Source organism: Amblyomma maculatum, chromosome 2 (genome assembly GCF_055883805.1).
Source record: "Amblyomma maculatum isolate TAMU_Amacu chromosome 2, ASM5588380v1, whole genome shotgun sequence".
Lineage (NCBI taxonomy): Eukaryota > Metazoa > Arthropoda > Arachnida > Ixodida > Ixodidae > Amblyomma > Amblyomma maculatum.
Genome location: NC_139345.1, coordinates 2,873,660 through 2,896,543, shown reverse-complemented (window position 1 = coordinate 2,896,543; position 22,884 = coordinate 2,873,660). Strand labels below are relative to the sequence as shown.

At 44.2% G+C, this 22,884-nt stretch overlaps 1 protein-coding gene across 3 annotated transcripts; it reads right to left on the bottom strand.

Annotated features, from left to right (window-relative positions):
* Positions 1-2,731: 2,731 nt before the first annotated feature.
* LOC146197839 (salivary anticoagulant protein P23-like) lies at positions 2,732-14,496 on the bottom strand. Of its 3 annotated transcripts, XM_084593086.1 has the most exons (6): positions 14,367-14,496; positions 11,331-11,389; positions 10,549-10,638; positions 9,885-10,015; positions 7,246-7,425; positions 2,732-3,245 (listed from the first exon to the last, which is right to left on the bottom strand). In XM_084593086.1, exons 2-6 carry the CDS (start codon positions 11,371-11,373, stop codon positions 2,937-2,939), a joined length of 753 nt encoding a protein of 250 aa, XP_084449212.1. In that variant the 5' UTR covers positions 11,374-11,389; positions 14,367-14,496; the 3' UTR covers positions 2,732-2,936. The 3 variants fall into 3 exon arrangements, with proteins under 3 accessions (XP_084449212.1, XP_084449213.1, XP_084449214.1); XM_084593087.1 differs by lacking the exon at positions 10,549-10,638 and having other exon boundaries at positions 14,367-14,490; XM_084593088.1 differs by lacking the exons at positions 10,549-10,638; positions 14,367-14,496 and adding an exon at positions 14,212-14,233.
* Positions 14,497-22,884: the final 8,388 nt, after the last annotated feature.

Below are 22,884 nucleotides of genomic sequence, written 5' to 3'. Positions count from 1 at the left end.
GGAGTCCGCTTTCAGATAAGACTTTTTTTTTTTTTTGTGCTCACTTACTGTCTTACTGACGAGAAGAAAAAACTTGGTTTTGAGAAATAAACAAGCCAGCTAGATCCGCTCCCGCTCTATATATGACGCCTTTGAAATACTGCGTATGTTTAAGGCACATACTGGCAGTATATGAGCCAGAAAGATAAGGGGGGGCTCTGAAGTTGCTCGACGACTTTTCCGTTGTTGGCGACCTTGAGATGACGTCGAGCTAAAACCAGATAGCCAACATCCGGGCACCGAATCGCTCTCCTCCCGGCCCTGATTTCCCTTCATCCGAGCACCGAAACATGAACATCCGGAACTGAACGAGATTTAATGAGTCTAGTTCTCTGTTCCCAAATGCTTACGATCTCTCCCCAAGGATAGCGCCTCGGTGGCATACACTGGCGCTTAGAACACCGCCCCACTCTATGCGCGATAAATAATTTTCACGAGCGAGTACGTTTATTCCAACCACGTCTCTGCCCCGAACATTGAGCTCAAAGAACAGAAAACGTGCTCATGTACGCCTGTTATTTACAATCAATATTTAATATGTTATATATTTTTAAGAAAAATGCAAATATTTCACTACACCCACTACGTAACCATAAAAGTGCATATTTTGGTCCCATGTTTTGGTAGCGAAATATTGTGGCTCTTCAGGCAAGAAAAGGCAAATGCCTTCTCCATAAGTACGCAACTACTTTCTTGTTTTAACTATTAGCATTTAAACTTAAGCATTGATCAACACCGCGATAGCCTTTTCGCAATTTGCTCCAGTTTTTAATTGCTAGCGATTGATCTCGCTTTTGTAGAAGGCAGTCCAATGAATGCGGCACTCGCGGCACTTCCCACGGTAGCGGCACGCTCTGCACAGGAGTATATCTCCTACTTAAAATTTCTATTATGCTTGTTCTTAACCTAGCGTCCTCGTTCCTTTCACTGCCCAGATGATATGTCGCTACACGACGCTCGTTCATAGCCATCCCTCAGGGCATCCGCACGTGACATGCTCTACATGCAAACATGCGTTTGTCACCTGCACTTCGGCTGGCGAAGGACGTCCCCGGATTTCTCCCAGCATTAGAAATGAAAGGATCATTCTGAGAGAAAAAAGATGAATTTATTTTAAAGGGTCGGATTTATGGCTAACGAGGGTTACGAATATAGAGCAGGGCTATAGGTATAACTTACTGTGGGAGCTTGCATGCGAAGCCCCTCAGATGGTGACATCGTCTACGTAGGCAATGAGTTGGACCCATTCAGCCTTGGCGAATCGACGCGCTAGTTGGTTCACGACTATATTCAATAACAGGGGCGAGAAGGTCGCTTCTTGAGGCCTAGAAGCCACGCGTTGCTTCTATTTGATGACGGATGGTTTTGCAGCAGCCACATTCGAGTTGCCGACTTGGAAGCAAGAGAGCAATGCACTGATCGTCATACTCCCTTCGGTACAGTCACGACGCAGTAATCTTTCAAATGTAATTTAGTGACTTCTTTCGCCAAAATGGGCCAACGTTTACCCCAATTACCTGAACATGTGAGCTTAATAAAATATAAACGGGCCTATCCAAATGTTTTCGCTCAGCATTGAAAGGTCAACTCCGGTGGTTTTTCCATCATTCTGTGTTTTTGGTTGAATTGCATTCCTCGGCACGTCCTGACTCGAACACAAAAAACCGTTTTTCTAAATTCCAATTAGAAGTATTTTTAAAAAGCAAAAACAGCAAATCGAAACCGAAACTGCTTTCACGACCAGAAACGACGTCTCAGGTGACGAAATGGTGACGTCACACTCAGTATTAGAGAAACACTCGTACGTGTCGTACGTGCGTTGGATGGTGAAAATAAAGTATGGAAATCATGAAGCATTGCATAAAATGTCTGAGGTAGTTCAATATTAGCCTCACAATTTCATAATCGTGCGGGAAGTGGACAGTAACGCCGGTATACTGATTGTGACTTCAGAAACTCAGTGTTGCCGGCTGAAATAGTCTCAACTTAAGCCATGAAAACAGCATATTTTAAAGTCGTGTTGCGCGCGAACGGATTATCGTACGGCGCCCAAATTTTGTAGAATGCGTCAGGACGAAGAGGAGAATCTACAGTAAAATTTTTATTCGAATATTCGAATGTCAAAAAACCCCCAGAGTTGCCCTTTAAGCATTGTCAGAGAAGGGTCAACTTGATTGCTTGCTTCATTAGACGCCCGTATCGAAAATATTTCCGGAGTATCCGGGTTCGACATCGACCGCCACCGGCTGCGTTTCGATGGAGGCGAAACGGAGTGGCGTACGTGTGCTATGCAATGTTAAAGAACCCCAGGTGGTCGGAATTTCCGGAGTCCTCCACCACGGCGTCTCTCATAACTTGAGTTGCTTTGGGACATTTCATTTGCAAGCTTGTTCATGACAGAAATAATGGCCAGGCAGCGAGAAAGAACGTGGCCTAAATATGACACATACAACTAAAATGTGGTTATGCGCATCGTAATTGAACTTTGTCATAGATGTCAGGCATGCGCTCTCCGTGTATGCTTTATTGCCTACGTGCATATGTGGTCGATTTAAGCACGGTTGAGCAGTTTGTTTACGCATGTGGCGTCATTTTCATATATTCAGCAGTGGATTGTAGCTTCGGAGAAACTGAGGTCCCAAGGCCGAATGGCCGACCACTATAGTTAACCGCATGCGCAAACACAACAATGTTATATACCATTTAAGTATTTTTATTCGCCAGTTTTTAATTCAGCAGTAATGTGTTCCTGCGATAGCATATCTACACCTGAATTTTGAGACAGTGGGGAACAACAACAGATTTCTCAAAATTACCTTTCTCGTTTAGCGAGCTTAACCGAGCAGCATAAGACGGAGAATTTTCTTTTTTTTTTTCGCTTTTTCCTAACACCAGCCTCAAAGCATAGAAAAGTTCATTGTGGCCACCGCGTAGTTCAGCAAAGTCTGGTAATTGCCGTAGAGGTTCAGGTACAGTTCCTCCCTCAGGTAATTGGCGATGTATGACTTGAAGTTGCTCATTCGAACTGCGTTCAAATCCAGGTTGTCACCAGGAGTGACTTCCAACTTCACATGTTCCACGAAGAAAGTGCGCACGAAGCCTGGCCGATTTCTAGCCGCGGTCACCTCCATCGTTCCCGTTGTATTGTAGACGACGGCTTGCACACCCACATCCTTTATTGTACCCTGCAAGTTGTCTCCCTTGGTCTGTAAAGAAAAGAAGAACTTGCACGTCCTTGCTTAACCATTGCGGCTGTGTCAACAATAAACAAAAACGTCTCTACCGCACCAGCTATAGACAACACCCTGAAGCTGAAAACTAAAGATTCTCGCAGGCTTGTGCTTTCGGTAGTGTGCGTAAGTGCGCTGATTTCCATTGTTCGCAGTCTCTCTTAATTATAGCTTTTATATGGTTTGGTCTAGGAAAAGCAATAAATATAAATCCCTGCTAAATACTTTCTTTTAATACCCCACCACCATGGCTCATGGCTAGCGCTCAACTGCTGAGACCAAGGACAAGGCCGGTTCGCTCTTCTGTGAAGGCGTGAAGAAAGGCGCCCGGGCACTGTGCGACGTCTGAGCGTTAAAGAACTTACGTTACGTGGTCTAAATTTCCGGAGTTCACTACGGCGTCCGTTATAGCCTGAGTAGCTTTGGGACGTTAAACACTGCAAACCAAACCAAACCAAACCAAACCAAATCAAACGTTTTCTACTCTATTTTGTTCCATACCAAACGAAGGTACCTCGTGATTTTCAGACGTCATCGACTGCCAAGGCGGGGTGAAAGGCTCCCTTAGAGGTCTCCATCTCCACCTGCCCTGAACACGTGTGATGATTGACTGGCGTATGGTATTCAGGTTTGGCATGGCATTGTGTGGTGTGGTATGGTGTGCTGTGGTATATGGTATGGTATGGTATGGTATGGTATGGTATGGTATGGTATGGTATGGTATGGCATGGTATTGTGTGGTGCAGTATGGTGTGCTGTGGTATATGGTATGGTATGGTATGGTATGGTATTGTACGGTATGATAGGGTACGGTATGGTATGGTATGGTATGGTATGGTATGGTATGGTATGGTATGGTATGGTATGGTACGGTACGGTACGGTATGGTATGGTATGGTATGGTATGGTATGGTATGGTATGGTATGGTATGGTATGGTATGGTATGGTATGGTATGGTAGGTTGTGGTTCAGTATAGTATGGCGTGGTATTGTATTGTATAATGCCATGGTATAGTATTTAACATCCCTGCCTTCCGGCCTCCTTTTCTCCTCCTCCTCCATGGTATAGTATAGTGGGTGTGGTATGGTGTGGTACCGTACGGTATAATACGGTATGGTATGGTATGGTATGGTATGGTATGGTATGGTATGGTATGGTATGGTATGGTATCGTATGGTATGGTAGGTTGTGGTTCAGTATAGTATGGCGTGGTATTGTATTGTATAATGCCATGGTATAGTATTTAACATCCCTGCCTTCCGGCCTCCTTTTCTCCTCCTCCTCCATGGTATAGTATAGTGGGTGTGGTATGGTGTGGTACCGTACGGTATAATACGGTATGGTATGGTATGGTATGGTATGGTATGGTATGGTATGGTATGGTATGGTATGGTATCGTATGGTATGGTAGGTTGTGGTTCAGTATAGTATGGCGTGGTATTGTATTGTATAATGCCATGGTATAGTATTTAACATCCCTGCCTTCCGGCCTCCTTTTCTCCTCCTCCTCCATGGTATAGTATAGTGGGTGTGGTATGGTGTGGTACCGTACGGTATAATACGGTATGGTATGGTATGGTATGGTATGGTATGGTATGGTATGGTATGGTATGGTATGGTATGGTATGGTAGGTTGTGGTTCAGTATAGTATGGCGTGGTATTGTATTGTATAATGCCATGGTATAGTATTTAACATCCCTGCCTTCCGGCCTCCTTTTCTCCTCCTCCTCCATGGTATAGTATAGTGGGTGTGGTATGGTGTGGTACCGTACGGTATAATACGGTATGGTATGGTATGGTATGGTATGGTATGGTATGGTATGGTATGGTATGGTATCGTATGGTATGGTAGGTTGTGGTTCAGTATAGTATGGCGTGGTATTGTATTGTATAATGCCATGGTATAGTATTTAACATCCCTGCCTTCCGGCCTCCTTTTCTCCTCCTCCTCCATGGTATAGTATAGTGGGTGTGGTATGGTGTGGTACCGTACGGTATAATACGGTATGGTATGGTATGGTATGGTATGGTATGGTATGGTATGGTATGGTATGGTATGGTATGGTATGGTATGGTATGGTATCGTGTGGTATGGTGTGGTTTGGCACGGAGTGGTTTGGAACGGTATGGCACGGTATGGTGTGGTGTGGTGTCGTTTGGTGTGGTTCGATATGGTAGGATGTGATGTAGTGTAGTATGGTGGGGTGTGGTGAAGCGTGGTGGGGTATGGTAAGGTACAATATATGGAGCATAGTTCGTCCCGAAAGAGACATAGGCTATGAGGGACAACGGATGCCGTACGTAGAACGGCTCTAACGACTACTTATGGTTTGTGCCCTGACATTGCACAGTATACTGATGCGCTGCGTTTTTCCTCCTTCGATACGCGGCCGCCACAGCTGAGATAAAATCCACGTCCTAGAAATCAGCAGTCGAGCGCTTTCCACTGAGCTACCGCGGCAGATGTGCTGGTTGATGCACGCATGATCAGGTGATGGAGAAAAGAGGTGCATAAGTTTCAACGCGGCATTGTTGAAGGTCCCGTTCTCCAGAAAATCTGACATCGGCTTCGTTACCCGCAAAACATTCCTTCGGCAGATGATGGCCGGGCACTGGCTTCATCGTCGGGTTGTGTGACGTCTTAAGAGTACATGACTTGCCGAGTTGGAAGGAGGTACCAACTTGGGAAACTCTTTCAAAATGGAGAGGTGAGATTCAGACTGGGCCCTTCGGGGCCCTTGGATCCCAAATCAGACACCATGTACCCGCAGGCAACGCAGTTACTTTCATACGGCTTTGGTTAAAGCGGGGCTTTGTGTCTACGTCAGGTGGTATTTCATATAGTTTTGCAGCTTATGACTGTGTGCTTATGGCCATCTGCTAGATAATACAGATACAAATGAAGGTATTAGTTAAGAAAGTAGCTGAGGGCATACACGCGGACGAAAATCCGCGAAGGGAGGCGCATGCGGGAGCTATTATCGTTGCCACATCACATAGCCTTAAAAGCTGAGTCTAACTGTCCCACCAATTTGTTTTTACACTAGGTGACACATAAGGCTTCGAAATCCAGTTTCGCCCACAATGGCATATAAAAAGTATTGGTTTCGTTTTGCCCTTTGCTAGCAACTGAGAAGCCAAGTGGTGCCCTTTTCACGAGATAAGTAAATGTGATAAAATCAATGAAAACCAGTATACGCATCCAAGACAACAAATGAGTAAGCCAGAAGAATCAAGGTATACAAACATCTTTTAAATAATTTACATTAATTTTGTGCAAGCCTGCCGTTGATTTGCGCTGTGGATGAATGAACGAAAAATGGTTGAGTCGAGCGAAGCATAGAATAACACATTCGCGCATTTACTGCTTCGATTTTGGGACTCGTTAAATAAATAAATTTTATAGGTGTCATCTCAGTGTAGTTCATTAGCACGCTCCTAATTTATGGCGGCGTCCCAGCCCCACAAAAAAATAAAATCCTTCCTCTTCGAAAAGCGTAGCATCTGCTGCCTATAGACCCTATTCACTATCAGGTTTAGCTGGCGGCAGTTGTGACAACCTTGTACTGCGGAGACGCCATAACATTGGGCGGTTCGAAACTAAAAGCAAACGAAAATATTTTTCCGATGCACCGGCGCCGATCTACCGGCCTGCTCCCTGCTGCGCGCCGCTCATTTGTCGGACGCTTGAGACGCCGTTTCGAACGCCGTCCAACCAGAGCTCGGATTTCACCGACGCCGTGCCATGATTCGCCGCAGGCCCTCTCTCTCTTTCTTTTCCCCTCTCCGATGTTGCGTTGTGCGTGCCATCGTTACCAGTAATGCCGCAGTGACGTAAGGTGGATAAGCTCTATAAGTCCCTCCCTGTCCGGTACATCGCGTTCGCTCAGTCGGTTTCCATACTTCTCATCGGTAAAAAAACGCACGCCTAATGAAATAAAGAGCAAGGGTGAGTCCATCCCTTGATTCATACCACGGCAACCATGTCCGAAGCGATGCCGTCGAAACTGATCACACAGGTGACACTGGTGTTGCCGGCCACCACCTTTGGGTCGCAATCCCCGACGCGTCGCACTGCGGTGTCGAAGTTCTTGATGCCGCCTCTGGTCACGTTTACCTTCAAGTCCCGGTTCGTGATGGCCGTCTTGTATACCTGTACGATATATCACTTGAAGTCTGATATTTCGCTTGAGCACGAACATGAATTCTCATTTTCGCGCGTCTGTGCGAAAAGAGGGTAACAATATGATGTTACGACCACACGTTATTTTGTTGGGATCTCGCCTCCGTTACTCAGTTTACGCTGTATTGTATTTAAACGCAACATAATGAACGTGCCCTCCAAAGGTGGGGGACCCAATGTAAATGCTATAATTTCGGCTGGCAGTCAAATGCATCATAATAATGCGATAGCGTTTAAGGCTCCACATTCACCCGAAAATCCGGCGCCGGCGTTGTGACCGAAATGTTTTGCTTTATTGTTAGTTTTTGACTAATTCAACAAAATATATAAGAAAACATTCACAGGCCACCTATCGACAACTTTGTGCAGGCTTTGTTATATTAAAGTTCAAGAATTGTCAACGTTTACAGCCATGGAGCCCATTCTGGTATACATGACTGCATTTTCAGCTCCTACAAAAGTCGATGAGCCTAAAATCCCGAGCATGGTGCTGGCAGGCAGTAGCTGGCAGCCGACATGGTGGAGCACTGACTGGACACAGGGTTGCCTGACAATATACGTTTGGCAGGAGCTTCCAACTCGGGCCTCTCATTTCACATGGGAGGGTAATATTAGAATCAGCCTGCCAGGACACTTGCTTTCATGTTGCCCCTAGGCCACGGCAGGCACCTTCGTGCGGCTTTGGTTGAACTAGGTTTTATATTGTGGGTTGGTAGCCTACGCTATCGCGTCATACCCTTAAAGGCGGAGCTCAAGTGTCCCCCGTAAGTTTTTCAGCCCTGCAATGATTTTGCTGCGGCGACTACATGTTGTGTGCTGCGGGTGACACAAAAGGGATGTCGCAGAGGGCAACTAGGCCTGCTGGACCAGGGGTGTGCTACGAAGCATTTAAATGTGAAGGATCTTCTGTTACGTAAACTTCTGAGAGACTAACACTAGAACCAAGTGAGGCAACAGGCCTCTGCTGAGTGAGAACACGTTGTTTCATGCTCTTCGAGACAACGCTGCAGCTGCAGAGATGCTCGGTCTAGCTTAAGCGAGCTAGCTTTATTGTATACCTGAGGAAAAGAAAAAGAAAAGCCACAAAGAGGGCATCTGACGATGTGGTTCTCAGAGTAAGGGATTGAGTGGTAATAATAAGCCGAATATATTTTTTCTGGTGGAGGCAGATGTCAGTTCTCGTCCATTCTTCAAATATTCTATTTAGTTTTGAAGTTTGTGTGTGCTATTTTTGGTCTAGTGAAGAGTAAGGTTACTCGATGCATGGCGCTTTCTACTACGGCGAGGGAGAAGAATAGGCGGATGGATCGAAGTATCTTAATTTAGGAGGTTTCCTCAATTTTTCCGGTCATATTTGATAGCAAACAATATACCAGTACCTACCGGCTTCAAGAAATTATAACATAACAAGAATATTTAAATTAGAGCATTTGATAGTGCAGTGAATATACGTAAAAGAGCTGTTTCCTCGAAGCACCCGCAAGTCCAGCTTCCTTAAGCACCACTTATGATGTCGAGAAAAGCGTGCAATATTGCAAGAAGCAGCTATGAACGTATTGATGCGAATAATCTGATCTTACACAGCGTGCAAATTGTTGCTCTTAAAGTTGATCCTACGCTCGCGCCGAGTAATCAAAGCAGGCAGAAAAAAAAACAATTGTGGGCATTTCGTACAATAAAATAAGAAAACTGCAAGCATCCCGACTAGGAATGCGCGGATATATTGATTTTTATCATGGAATCTTACGATACTTATTTATTTATTTATTTATTTATTTGAAATACCCTAAAGGCCCAATAGGGCATTACATAGGGGGGGGGGGGGGGGGGGGGGGATGTGGAAGCAAATCAGGGTAGAATAAAACAGTTGATGTTATGGTGGTATGTGAGGGAAGTATATAACTAGTCATAGTAATCTTTATACAAAACTAGGAAAACATAGTCGGGCAAGCAATATTTCAACATAATAAGAGAACTGTGAAAAGATAAAAATGTGCAGCGATTTTAACAAAAGGGAAAAACATGCACATCGCGCATGACAGACACTACAAAGCTGTCCATGAATACAGAAACTAAAACCAGAAAAAAAGATAATAAATGAAACATTTGAGATCTCAGCGACTCAGAAACACAGATTACACAGATGCAAAACATTCTCATAACTGCAATTCAAAAATATTCTTGTCCAGGATATCTTGATGTGCAAGAGAAGGCTGGCTAGGACTGACATGACAACAAACAACACTCGCCAACTAAAACCAGAAAAAAAGATAATAAATGAAACATTTGAGATCTCACCGACTCAGAAACACAGATTACACAGATGCACAACATTCTCATAACTGCAATTCAAAAATATTCTTGTCCAGGATATCTTGATGTGCAAGAAAAGGCTGGCTAGGATTGACATGACAGCAAACAACACTCGCCTTGAATGTGAACGGAGGCAGTGGCGCCGTTGGGTACAAGCCAGGTGTGTCCCTGATGAGCATGGGCATTCTTTGCAGAAGGACGACGTCGATGAAGTCGTTCGCTTCGTTCACATTATTCGAGCCTCCTGCTGCAATACGAGGGCATAACGCAACGAGTTGGCATTCACTGGTGATGATTGCTATTCAACGTTGACTTTCTTGGATTTATTTGTGACTCTTCAACTTCGCTTCCTAACCACATTCTGGCCTTCTCCCAGCCTCTTTTCTTCAATGTGCAGACATTAGGTCACACATCAGGCGCCAAACGTGATGACGCTTCTTTCCATACGAAGCTTCCTCATTAAAAACACTGATAACAAGCGTAAATCAAAGCGAGATCTGCTTCAGCGCAATGAAAATCTACAAAAAGAGCTCGCTAGCACGTAACCAACCAAGGAAATCATTTTATTCGGAATACCCCAGTCCACCCCAAACGAGTGCGAGGAAGTAAAATCGAGCACTCTGTGTGCTGTTCTTTAGACATTCTGCAGTCGTTTACAATAAGTGGTTGTTTGTTTAGGGTGATACACAGTGGCACAATTTTATTTATAGTCACGATAGAGTGGCATGTTTTTAAGGTATTCTCGCGTCTGCGATGATACGTGATAAGTAAATGGCATGCCTTCAGAGGGCGCGATGTCGCTCTCTAGGAGACCCAAAAAGTCTTGCACGGCATCGCGGTACTTCTGCCTGTCGTCAGCCTCCCCGTGGCCTGCGAGTCACGTACCCTGTCAGTAATGTCATTCGCCCCTGGAGTAGACCAAGTTTACAACATGGAAGCAGTGGACGGGCTTAATTTAATCTAAGGGCAAATTTATATCTGCACCGTAAGCTAAACATCATATTCGATATCATCTATCGGAACGTGATCAGAGGGGCCTTTAAAAAAACTATACATGGGCTATAATAATATACGTTCAACTAAAATATTGTCGGGTCCGCATGTCATCGTATTTGTCCTCTTTTACATCAAGAAAATGTAGAAATTCAGGCCACATTTCAGTTACAATACCAAGATTAATTTCCTGAGCATTCGCTTCCAGCGAATGAACAAATTGATGTCTTTGCATTTTTATTCACTTTTGCTTGTGACGCAGGTCCATCATCTTCCAATCGGTATCTTATGCATATAAAACACCAATATGTTGTTTAGGAGAAGAGAGGCCTTCCTTATTTGTGTAACTTTAGTTGCAGTTCTTCTTCCTGAGATTTGACCCAGCAGCTCTGCTCCAAGTTAACAAACCAAGCTAAGAGTTGAGGCAAGAGAGACAGTAGAGAAGAAAGAGATAAAGTAAAAGTGGAAAGGAAGTTTGAAGGACAAGCGAGAATTGTTGAAATAAAATGGGTGGAAAATGAAGAAAGGCAACTCAAATTGTGCGTTGACGAGAGAAGCGAACGACTCACCAACGTACGCGACAACGCACAGCAGTAAAGCAAGCTGTTTCATGGTCTCTTCTTGGTACCTGTATGAGACAAAGAAAGATAGAAATCACTTTCTAGGCTTAGAGGTCCATGACCAGCAGGCTGAGTCGACAAAAAAAAAATTGAGATCACTGCTGCCACCCGCATTGGAGGAATGCGAAAGCATTGGTTCGCAGTAATTCGAACGTGGCATAACGTTGCTGTACACTAAGCCACCACGACATTTTTTTGTACCGGCACGCCTTCTCTCACAACACGCCCAGACACGCCGTGCCGCCGGCTTTCCATGACGTCACCGTTGCTAGAAGCGCACGCCATGGCGGCACGCGGTTGCTAGGGTTGCTAGGGACGCTATGGCGGCGCCGGCGGCGGTCACCATGACAACGTCGACGAGGTGACGTCACCACATACTAGTCTCCGTTTATGCTTTTGCTTGTTCCTCGTCGTCCTCTTTCGCCCTAATTATATTTTCCGTTAATTAACTTACACTAATTAATCACTTTTTGATCAATGCCGACCATTTATTACCACTTTTTCCCTCTGAAGTCGAAACACACGTCGTCTTCCAGTTGCACGACGTCACGTCCGTTTGGATGTCGACATTAGCTCGTTTGGCTATTCCGACATCAGATTCCCTTTGGCTAAAATTAATTAACTAATGACTCCAATTCGACCTCGGGATATTTCTGGCGAAATTACTTGGTCCACTTTCGCATACAATTGTTCTTTTTCGACTAATTCTTTTCAGTTCACCGCAATCGTCGTGATAATTACTCTGGGGACAAGATCCTTCGAACATACACTTAATGCTTACGCATAATATTTTTAATAAATGAAACTGACATTCCTCCCTCTTGCGTGGAGCTGTTTTTGTTGTTGTCGTTACTTTTTCACTTTTCACCTGAGAGCTAACCTGCAAACAAACATCATCTGCGGTTTTTCACGAGGCCATTGCGGTCAAATGTAGTTCTTTTTTTCCCAAAAACATTGACAACACAGAGGCTTTTTCGGACGAGTGATCGCTTCCTCACTACAGACATCTTGCAAGTCTAGTGATCTCAGCCCAGCGTTTGCTCGAAATCTAATCTGAAGTCCCCCCTCCCCAGATGGAAAGCATTTCCCTGGAACAAAACCTTGTGCCGGATGTCACTGGAACGTCAAGCGAGGTTTCCATTTTCTGATAAACTTCTTTCGGTTGGAGTGGACTAATATTTCCTGCGAGAAAAACGGCAAAACTAGCTCCACTGAATTGCTCCCAATATCGTCCGGCGCCCATCGCCACTCAATACTTATTAGTTCAATTTTAGAGCTCTTGAAAGAGCGATTAACAGACAATGTAGATGAATGATGTAACAGCAAAGGTACGTGCTCCTTTCTTTCTTTCGGAGGGGGGGGGGGGGGGGACGAAACTCATCCTTAAGTATGTAATCGAACTCTCCCTTTTCATATACAACGCCTTACTTTTGGGCGTCTTTGTGCTCAGAAACAGCTACTAACCGATGACATTCACATTCACGCAGGCATGCATATCTATGTATTCGAACAACTTCAGTCGCATTGCATTCTAGCACAACGAACACCAAGTGTTTGAGAATAATGGTGAAAAAGTTCCCCGTGTGCTACCCCTGAACCGTCTTCGCGAGCTGCAGTGGTGCAGTGGTCAGGTGCTCAAATGCTGTGTCCAAGGGTGCAGGATCGAATCCCACTGCAGAGACCTGTCGATGGAGGCGAAAAGCAAGGTGCCCGTGGGCTGTGCGATACCAGTGCGCGTTAGGGGAACAAGACGTATACTTGATTGCTTAAACAGGGGAGTATAAAAAGGTGTACGCTATATAAAACAGGGTGTACAAAATAAATGTAATCAAGGCTTCCCAAAATATGGTGCGCTTTAGCGTCGTGAAATCTATTGACAGCTGTTGAAAATCGGCTATGCTAGTCTCCAGTACATTTCTCACTCGTTTGCGTTAATTACTATAATAAAAATTCATTCACACGCACCACTTACCATGGTCGATAACTTCACTTCTCCTTTTGCATAAATCACAGCTCTAGTTGAAAGCGTCCAGATTTTAGAGCGGCCAGATATTCGCAATATTTCAGTCAGACTGTACTAACTTCCCCCATCCCTCTCTCACAATTTTTATATCCACTCACCCCCTTCCCCCAGTGCAGGGTAGTAAACCGGTTTCTTTTACAGGTTAACCTCCCTGCCTTTCCTCCTCATCCTCCTCCTTCAATCAGAGGCTTCGTTTCCGAAAACGTTCGTCTAGGGACCGTACTCCGGAAGCATATAATTTATACATCTACAGCATAATGACACTACAGTTTCAATCTAATCCTCAGAGAAAAAACTTAAACACGAATGTCTGTCGCTAAATAGGATGCGCCTACATCGCGATAAGGAAGGGAGATGTTACATATTGCTGCGTGAGACGAACTAAGTTGAAGTCTAGAGCCTTAAAGCTATTTTAAGAACTGTTATGCAGCTGGGAAAAAATAATATCTAGCATTTTATAATGTTATCAAACTAATGCATTTTTATATCTAATCTCGAACGAGAGACTAGGGGTACGCAATTATGGTTATGATGATGAATTTAATTTTTTAATGGTAGCTGAAGCCGAAGAGCGAAATGGCACAAATGTATTTTTCTTTGACACAAGGTAAGGCCAACGAACTACTCCGCAAAAATGTCACTCTTGTTCAGCCGAACAGCAGGCCAGAGGGAAGGCCTGAGTGCATTTATTAAGTGGAGGATGACTGTCGGCAATATCCAGCACACTCCGCACCTCCAACATGTGATCGGTGAGCTCAGATTCAGTTCAGCTATCTCTGCAATCCGACTGGGAGCCGAGTAACTTACCTCTCTCGCAGGCGCTATTGCCTTGTTATTCAGCTACCGCGACTGACGTGTGCCCTTTGCAGAAGCAGTCTAACATAATCGTGCTTATGGGTCGGAAAAAACCATCATAATGTGAGCATAATAAAAATACAAGACACGGCGGCAAGCATACTTACGTGCTACAGTCGAGGACTAAGTCTGTCGAGATTTTCTCCAATACGCACCGACTAACTGGGACAGATTTGGGGCCTGGTGACGTATAGCCCGCGCTTTTCCCTCCGCCTTTGTCGTCAGCATTTTTATCTCTCAGCCACCACTCGGGTTTCCTGGCGGTGTCTAGGAGATAGACGACGGGCATGTTCTTCTTGTGCTATGCTTTCGAGAAACTGCGACTCCTTATCGTTTGGTTTTAATCTTCCTGCGAATTGTTTTAAATGGTTAGGCAAGACACAGTGGAGTGCTGCAGCTTGATTTTGTCCAATGAGGTTTATTTCAAGTGCACTCAAGTCTCTACATAACGGTGCCTTCGTATTTCTGCCTCATCGAAATACGGCGGCTCTGACCGGGGCCGAAAATATTGGCTTGAGATCAATAGCAGAACGCTGTACCAACTCAGCCGCCACGGCGTGTGCTTTGCCTATTTCCAAGTGTGCTTATGGGCTGGCAGTTTCCGCATATGATAACTTTAGCGACGCAAAAATTTTAACCTCTTATGATGATGCCAAGTTGTAAAACAGCCCTCAATCCACTTCCAAAGAGGCTCCCTCGTTGCTTTTGAAATAATTCTGTATTGGTTTAGTTTGGTTTACAGGGTGCAGCATTGAGTCATGTTTTAGCATGTTTATATGTTGTATTTTCCCACCTTTGTATTTTGTACTCTCAATGGTTCGTATTTCGCCTTTGCGCGTTTTACTATTCTCGTTTTTATACACTGACAGCACCTTTTGTCCCTACTGCTTGAGCCTACTGTAAGGACCAGCAGTATTTTCTAAATAAATAAATAAAGGGACATCAGCTATAAGGAACGACGTAGTGGAGCTCTCATAATTTTTACAATATGGGATTCTTTATTAACGTGCACTGACATAGCTCAGTACACGGGCGCCTTGCGTTTCGCCTACTTCGAAACACGTGGGTTCAAACCTAAGTCTCACATTTCAATATTCGAGGGCCATAACAACTGATCCACCGCGGCGGAGCAGGAGGAGAAGGAATGGTTCGTTCGTCACCGTACTGCGAGTTCAGTTCAATCCAGTATCACTTCCTCATTAACCCCCTGTTTTTGAAGTTTGCATAAAAGTGGGCTCTTATTTAAACAGAAACAATTAATCGATGGTTATTTAGTACTGAAAGCGATCCGTAATGCATCATTAAAACGTGGATGAAGCTATATGGCCCCGACGTCCTGGGTAAGGCTGGTAAGTCCTCGAATAAGGAACGAAGCAGAAAAGGTAAAGGCTGGAAATTTGAAGCATTTGAAGCTGGTGTCAGGTGTCGTGAGGATTTGAGATAAAAGGCGGGACTAGCAATGCGGGAGCGGAAAGAAAAAGGTCGTTGTCCGGATCTCGCTTTCAAAGATGAAATGTTTGACTTCTTTGACCACGTGTAAGCAGTACACTACATTTCACACTGCAGGCAACAGTCAGTAAGCACAGGCTTCGTGGGGTACATCACAGGACTGCATGGAGCAGCTCCAAATTTTACAATGCGAGAATGGAGGGCAATACAAAGTACCAGTCCACGATAAACTGTGAAACTTTGTAACCTGTTCATGCAGCTAGAACCTTGATGGTGCGAATTTAATGGAATCTCGAATGATTTGAGTTATTCAGAATTGCTGCAGATTTGAAAGCAGTAAATGCAAAACAAATTTGGTCGGAATTACATTTTTTGAAGCTGTACAAGTCCTTGATGCTCATTTTCATCTTCAGCTTTTCACTAGTTGTTCTAGACCTGACCATTTTTTTTTTTCATATTCATGTAGCCTGTCCGACAACCGTAGAAGTAAGCGCTTATGAAATTGTACACGTTTCCGGACGTAATTGCAGAACTTCGAAGGAACGTGGACGTTGTACCTATCGTGCTATTTTGCAGCACAGTACTGGCTCGTTTGTGGAATTTTTCCTTTTTCAAGGTATTTTAATAGTAAATTCTAATGATGGTACGGTTTCTGTGGATCTTCAGATAACCTTAAGAACCTAAACTGGTTATCATTTTAAGTTCTTTTTTTTTTAAGCCATTGTTGAAAAATGGGCGGAAATAAATTTTTGAGACTAATTCCGTGACAGGTTGGAGTACCATTGTTGCCATACATATTGGGATTTGTGTGAATATATTGTGCTATTTCAGTTTATACTCATGTATAAAATATTTTAGAATCTTCTCCGAGAACGTCGCACGTTGGCTTATATCCTGAACAGCCTGACGACATTTAGTTCTTTTAATAAGTAGCGATTACTCATTAGCACCTATCCAAGTGCAGTCATAATGTTACATAGGAAAGCTGCATAATGTTCTCAGAAACCTCGCATTTGACGAAAAATTCATTCTGGTCTAGGATTAGAATGCTCAACCGCCATTTGACAGGGACACTCACTCTGCCAATTGAGCGAACTTGGACGGCCAGAAGATGTAATCCTGTTTATTCGAAGCTCATGCAGTTTTACCGAACAAACCAGCAAGAGTTCAAACGCCATAGCGCCAAGCTATATGCAGGATATGACACCTCTAAACCGCACGATGCGCCGGCCCATTGCATGCGGCCCTCGAATGGCCGTAGCGTAAAAGATTTCAAACGTGCGACGCATGTTTGCACCGTGCAATGGTGGGGCAACAGACACGTATCACCATGCCGCAAGAAAACACGTCTTGCAATCGACTGGAGGAAAGCAGGACTGTGCGCAGGCGGATACTGATATAGCCCATGTAGGGGTGGTTGCATTGCGCGCTCAAGTCTTAGTCTCTGCTGGGGAAATAAACGCTGAGCCGACACTCGAGCGATTTTCCTCACTCCTCGCTCACAACATAGATATTTTTCACTGTATGTTAGACTTCTTTATAAGTCTACGTTCGTGGGTTACCCGTCCCGTACTCTGTCTGATGTGGGTTCTTTCACGCAGCATTGCCGTGTGGAAGAAGTTTTTTTTTTTTAGCCTTTTCCAAAGCATTATACAGTATGAGTTAAGTTCAGATTGCTAGCATGAGTGTGAAAAAATATTTTATTTTATTTTCAGCTATATTTGTTTCGCAATGGCCGCACAAAATATGAGGTCTATTAAAAACAATACAGGAAACGAGAAAAGGTTGCTACAAGGTAGTTCCATTTGTGAAGAAAGGATGGCAAGTATCCCGGCTCTTTCTATTGGAGGGCTGCACTTCAATTCGAACACAGCCATATCTAAAGAAATAGCGTCGAAGAACCCGTTCTTGAGAAAATCCGGCGTTGAGAACCATAAATCACGAGAATGGCTCTGGCAGGTGTTCGGGGTTTACATAGCCAGGCACTGATCACTGGTCGGTGGATCATGGGACGTCCCGAGACCGCACAACGTGTCAGGGCCTGCCAACTCCGGCTACTTATTTGAGACAGGAATCGAATCCTCCGGACCCTTGCATCCCGAACACGTAAATCGTCTGCCCCTTAGGCCTGTTCGTACAGCTTCGTACATAATCTACTTAGAACTGTACACTAGTTGGTGTGAGATAATAGACATACAAATTGAAATATCAGATTAAGCGGTGTTGAAAAGGCTGCCGCATACGGGAGTCATTATCGTTTAGCATCATACCCATGAAGGCGGAGCTTTCGTGTCCCCCATTCTTCTTTTTTTCTTTTAAACAATTCGGTTCATGGGTGCAACTTGTAGGCAGAAGGCTTTCGGAACAAGTTCAGCAAGTCTGGAGATTATCTACAGAGCGCTATCTGCGGGATAGCGTGTTCCTTGGGGTTCACCTCGGCGGAGCTATCCGAGCTGGCAGCTCCTGCCAACTGAGACACTTAATGCGATCTCGTAATGTCATGCAATTCACCGACCAGCCAGTGTCCTGGCTTGTCATTAGCCAGCTGCCACCTGCCATAGGCGGCATACTGTTTGTGTCGTTGTGAGCGAAACATGCCGCATACTGGGGCGGCATGTTTTAGCTCACAACAACGCGGGCTGAAACTTTTCAGGGACCGCGTTAAGACTGAACAAGCATAATTCCATTAATTCAAACGCTATATTCTTTGTCTGTCCTGTTGGATATGACCGAGTTTTAAGCCTTTTTTTTTTTTCTAGTCTGAGCTATCCTAGTGCAGGCAGGTGAGGCTACCAGACATATCATTCATGCTCCCATTTTGAACTTTTTGCTGTGGCACACCTGTTAAACGGTGGCATTTTCGTCAGTGTGCGGATCAAATTACCAATTGATTCACCAGCGCCTAGAGTGATAGATCACGTAAAATAAGGAGCTGTGGAGACGCTGGTACACGCTGATAGCTTCCATAACAAAATTCCCTAATGAGATTAGTCTCAAAACGTCTCTTAAAGGCCGAATTTCGCTCGCCGTAACGTCGTAGGCTGTTTATTCACTGCTACGTGTCGACATTCCTGCATTAAGTGTTACATTTCTTCATGACTGCTTCTTGATGGGTTGACTGCTATCCGATTTGGCTGCTACACGTAAAAAGGTCAACGGCACAGCACCTTCGTCTACATTAGCAGTGTCAACGTCAACTTTAGGTCGATCTCTTACTAAATGTTTGGCATTCAGTATAGCTTATATGCGCTCCTCGCAAGATGTCCAACCAACAAGCTGTCCATGCTAGCTTTTGTGACAACTGAGTATAAGTTTCATTGCACTGGATACGGCGCATATGCTCTCGGAATGCCAACGTCACGACATGCGACGCTATTTGCTTGTAGGCCGGCTCTGTGATATTTTCCCAATACCGTAACGACCACTAGAACCTCAAGAATATAGGGTAAAAGAGGTTATGACCCACAATCTATGAACTAATTAATTTTTCGGTTCTAATGGTGTTAGGTCGTTATACATATGACAAGTCACAAGGGAAATCTAAGAGTCGACCTTTAAAGAAACGGCTCATGCAAATTGTGGTTTCCCACCGCGGAAATGTTTAGTGAACAGGACCTTCTCTGAGAGGGGCTCATCATGTGTTCGTTTTCCCTCTCGCTGTCAGCATATACCATGCAGGCGAATGTAATATTTAGTTTAGTATTTTCAGCTAAGTTGGCCAAATTCAAAGTATATGCGCAGACACATCATGCTTCATTTCGCTTTCTGTTTTAAGCTATATAAGTTTTGATATCAGGCTTCAAGCGAAGATCGGCGAAATCGGTGTTTAGGGTGGCAGCGTGCTATAATATTGTGGGACCGCTTAACGCATCCTAAAGGGGCAATTCAATGCCATTGTGTCAATAGTAGTAATAATAATAATAATAATAATAATAATAATAATAATAATAATAATAATAATAATAATAATAATAATAATAATAATAATAATAATAATAATAATAATAATAATGTCAATGGAATGCGGATGGAAGTTGTTGATGAAGGCGACAAAATGCAATGCACAGTGGGGGAGAGTGGCAGTTAACTGCGAGAGGTGATGGCATAGGGCGAAAAGAATAGAAGCTGGCGCGGCACCGACGCAGCGTTCGCTAGGCCATTAATGGGAAAATGCGCAACGAAATATCAGTGAAATATAAAATAATGAATCAGTGGCTAGTGGCGCCACCTCCGTTTAAAATGCAGTTCATGGATATTACTTCAGGTTATTTGCCCATCACTTTGTGGACGATGGCCTGTTTAAGGCGGAAAATTTACTCCTGCTGCCGAAAGTGGGTAATGATATGAGAGATTTTGGTACAGCTATTAAGCATCATGAAAGTTTCTAAAGCCTTCTACGATCTTAACCTTGGCAAATTACCGGGAGTGGCCGGACTACTTGCTGCGTTTTAAAAAACACTGAAAAACGAACTAGAACCCGTGGTACTAGACAGACATTGTCGCAGAAAACGACTCTTCAGCAGATTGGAACCCCTATAGCCCACTCAGCAAAAGCACCCTTGCAAGCGTTCAGTCCGTGACCTTCAGCGGAAGAAAAGTTTGGCACGAGCGATACGAAAACACAATCGGTGGCGTCCACAGGCTCATTACAAAGGACCTATTATGAGAAAAACAATGTCTTAGGAAGCATGCGTGTCCGGCGTATGTGATACTAACATGCCTTGACGGAAGTCATTAGAGCCCCCAGAGTTCCGGTTGTTATTGTAAAATTTTGGAACCCTTTCGTACTGCTTGTTCTTACTCCCTGTTTGAAAGGATTCTTTACTTACTATTGCTGAATGTTCAAGCTGATAGGGCAGCTTTATTTTCCGGCCTGAATGTGGCCATGTATTACTGCATGCAGTAACATATGCATACGGTAGATACAGTTAAATTGAGAGGCCTCAGTAGGCTTACGCAATCTTCTCTGATGGGGCTGGCACAGGTAAGTCACCGCCGCTTGCGGCGGGGGCTAGCCTGCCACTGAATTTTTATCTGTTGTAGGCCGTCATTGCACCCGCCACCACTTCGGTGGTGGACGACGGCTGTTGTTGCGGCGCGCATCTTTCTTTCCCTCTTTCTTTTTTTTCTTCTCTACTTTCTCTTCTGTCTGCACGAGGCAGCGGAGGTGGCTCAGCTACAGAGCCAGTAGCAGGCCCGTGCATTTTCTTTTCCTTCTTCCTACAGCCACAACAACAAGAACAATAGGCTTACGCAGAGAGGTTTACTGTATGCGATGTTTTCATATCGCAATGAAGCGCGTATTTTCAAGTTAAACCCTTAATTTTTCGATCTTGCCAACCAAATTTTTATACAAAACTCTTCTTGGAGCTTGCGCGAATTTCAAGACCGTTCAATTTTATGTGCAGCCTTTTTTACAAAGTGTAAAAAATGTAATTTTTATTACGCTTAAAGGTAGAGTACAAATGTAGTCCCAGACATGATCAGCCCACTCTTTTTCCTCCACACTGGGCCGCCTAACGCTGTACACAAATCAAACAACGAGCTATGCGTTTGCATTGCTATAAAACAGCCAGTGTGCGGTTCAGACATCGGCAAACTAATTGCAGTTCCAGTGCAGCACTAATAAACTGAACAAACCTGACAACTTGCTGGATACTAACTGACCACGAAAATAGTGCGGGCAGACACAAAGAAAGGAAAGGAATCCTTAAAATTACGTTAGGCGGAAAGAGGGGGGGGGGGGGGTGCGAACACATGTTTCCGGCCCCTCTGAGCCAAATATATAGTTGAACAAGGGTGAAGCTTATTCCAGTAGTTAAAGCTATTGTTCTTTGGTGAAGGTCCTCTATTCGCTGTCGTAATTCCAATTAGCATTATCCATAAGCGTAAATGAAAAATAGGATACGTAAGATACTCAGTGCTTTAAGGTCGTGCATTTAGAAAACCTTAAGGTGGCTGCATGTGCGTCATCGCATTGTTAATAGTTTTTTTTTTTTTTTTAATGCCGAAAAGCCCCATGAGGCTGAAGCGAATGTATAGGGGATGAGGGGTAGCCTTAATTTTCTGTTCATACGTTTATAGCGGTCACAGGTAACAACGAGAACACAGCTGGAAATCTTATTAACGGCTTTTTATATGCCATCATTTTTTTTCCTTTGAAACTACAGATTTTATTTCCCAGAGCAGACAATTATGCTAACTGAAGTATGCTTCGAACTGTGCCGAAACTCGGCAGCAATCTTATTCTGATTCGTATACTAACTCACGTACCGATGATGTTGGCCCTACTACCCGTTATGCATCTCTCACGGAGAAAAACTGCCAGCCGAAGCAGTCCGAAGCGCTCTTGCTGCGGACTGATGTGGGCACTACCAATAAGTGACCAAGTTACAATTATTGTGCCTCTCTCACAGTTCCAAAGTGGTTTGCGCAATTATGGTCACGCTTGGAAGCTTCACCGACAGTGTTTGCGGGGCTTTCTGCCGCTATTCGCGCCCAATAACTGCAGTGGCTTCAAGGTCGCACAGACAGATGTGCATCACACCAAAGCGGCGAAGTGCACACCTAACGGAGTTTGCACCGTATAACCGCCCTGGAATCCGCAACCGCAGATGTTGAGTTAATGCTTTTATTGCGATAGCAATACTGCGCCAGGTTTCGGTCCGTCGCGTCATCCCGGGAAGGGCCACGTTTGACCTTGAACAGCCGCGAAGAAGGAGAAGAAGAAGAAGAAGAAGAAGAAGAAGAAGAAGAAGAAGAAGAAGAAGAAGAAGAAGAAGAAGAAGAAGAAGAAGAAGAAGAAGAAGAAGAAGAAGAAGAAGAAGAAGAAGAAGAAGAAGAAGAAGAAGAAGAAGAAGGACGCTCGATCACCGGCAGCTAATGCTTTCGCTCCACATTCGGTTCAGCAGCATTGAACCCTTCTCATTTATATGTGGGCTGGTAGCTTACGCTCTCACGTCATACTTACACCTTACACTGATAGGACGTGATAGTGGAATAATGTAGCAGGAAAATAAAGCTTTCGCCGTTGCTATCGCAATTCAACTAAGGTTAGCCAGACTTAAACCACAACTAATTTTTCATCAATATGTCACCTTTATTTAGAACTTACGGACTGCGTGTTTTAACAACTTTTGTTCGGGTTTCGAGCGTACATCTACACGAACACTAGAT

Coding starts and splice junctions, on each gene's coding strand:
- LOC146197839 (XM_084593086.1), bottom strand. CDS start 11,373: ATGAAACAGCTTGCTTTACTGCTGTGCGTTGTCGCGTACGTTG. Junction 10,639..11,330: donor GTGCGTTGTCGCGTACGTTG/GTGAGTCGTTCG, acceptor CGTGACTCGCAG/GCCACGGGGAGGCTGACGAC. Junction 10,016..10,548: donor CGACATCGCGCCCTCTGAAG/GCATGCCATTTA, acceptor CTCGTATTGCAG/CAGGAGGCTCGAATAATGTG.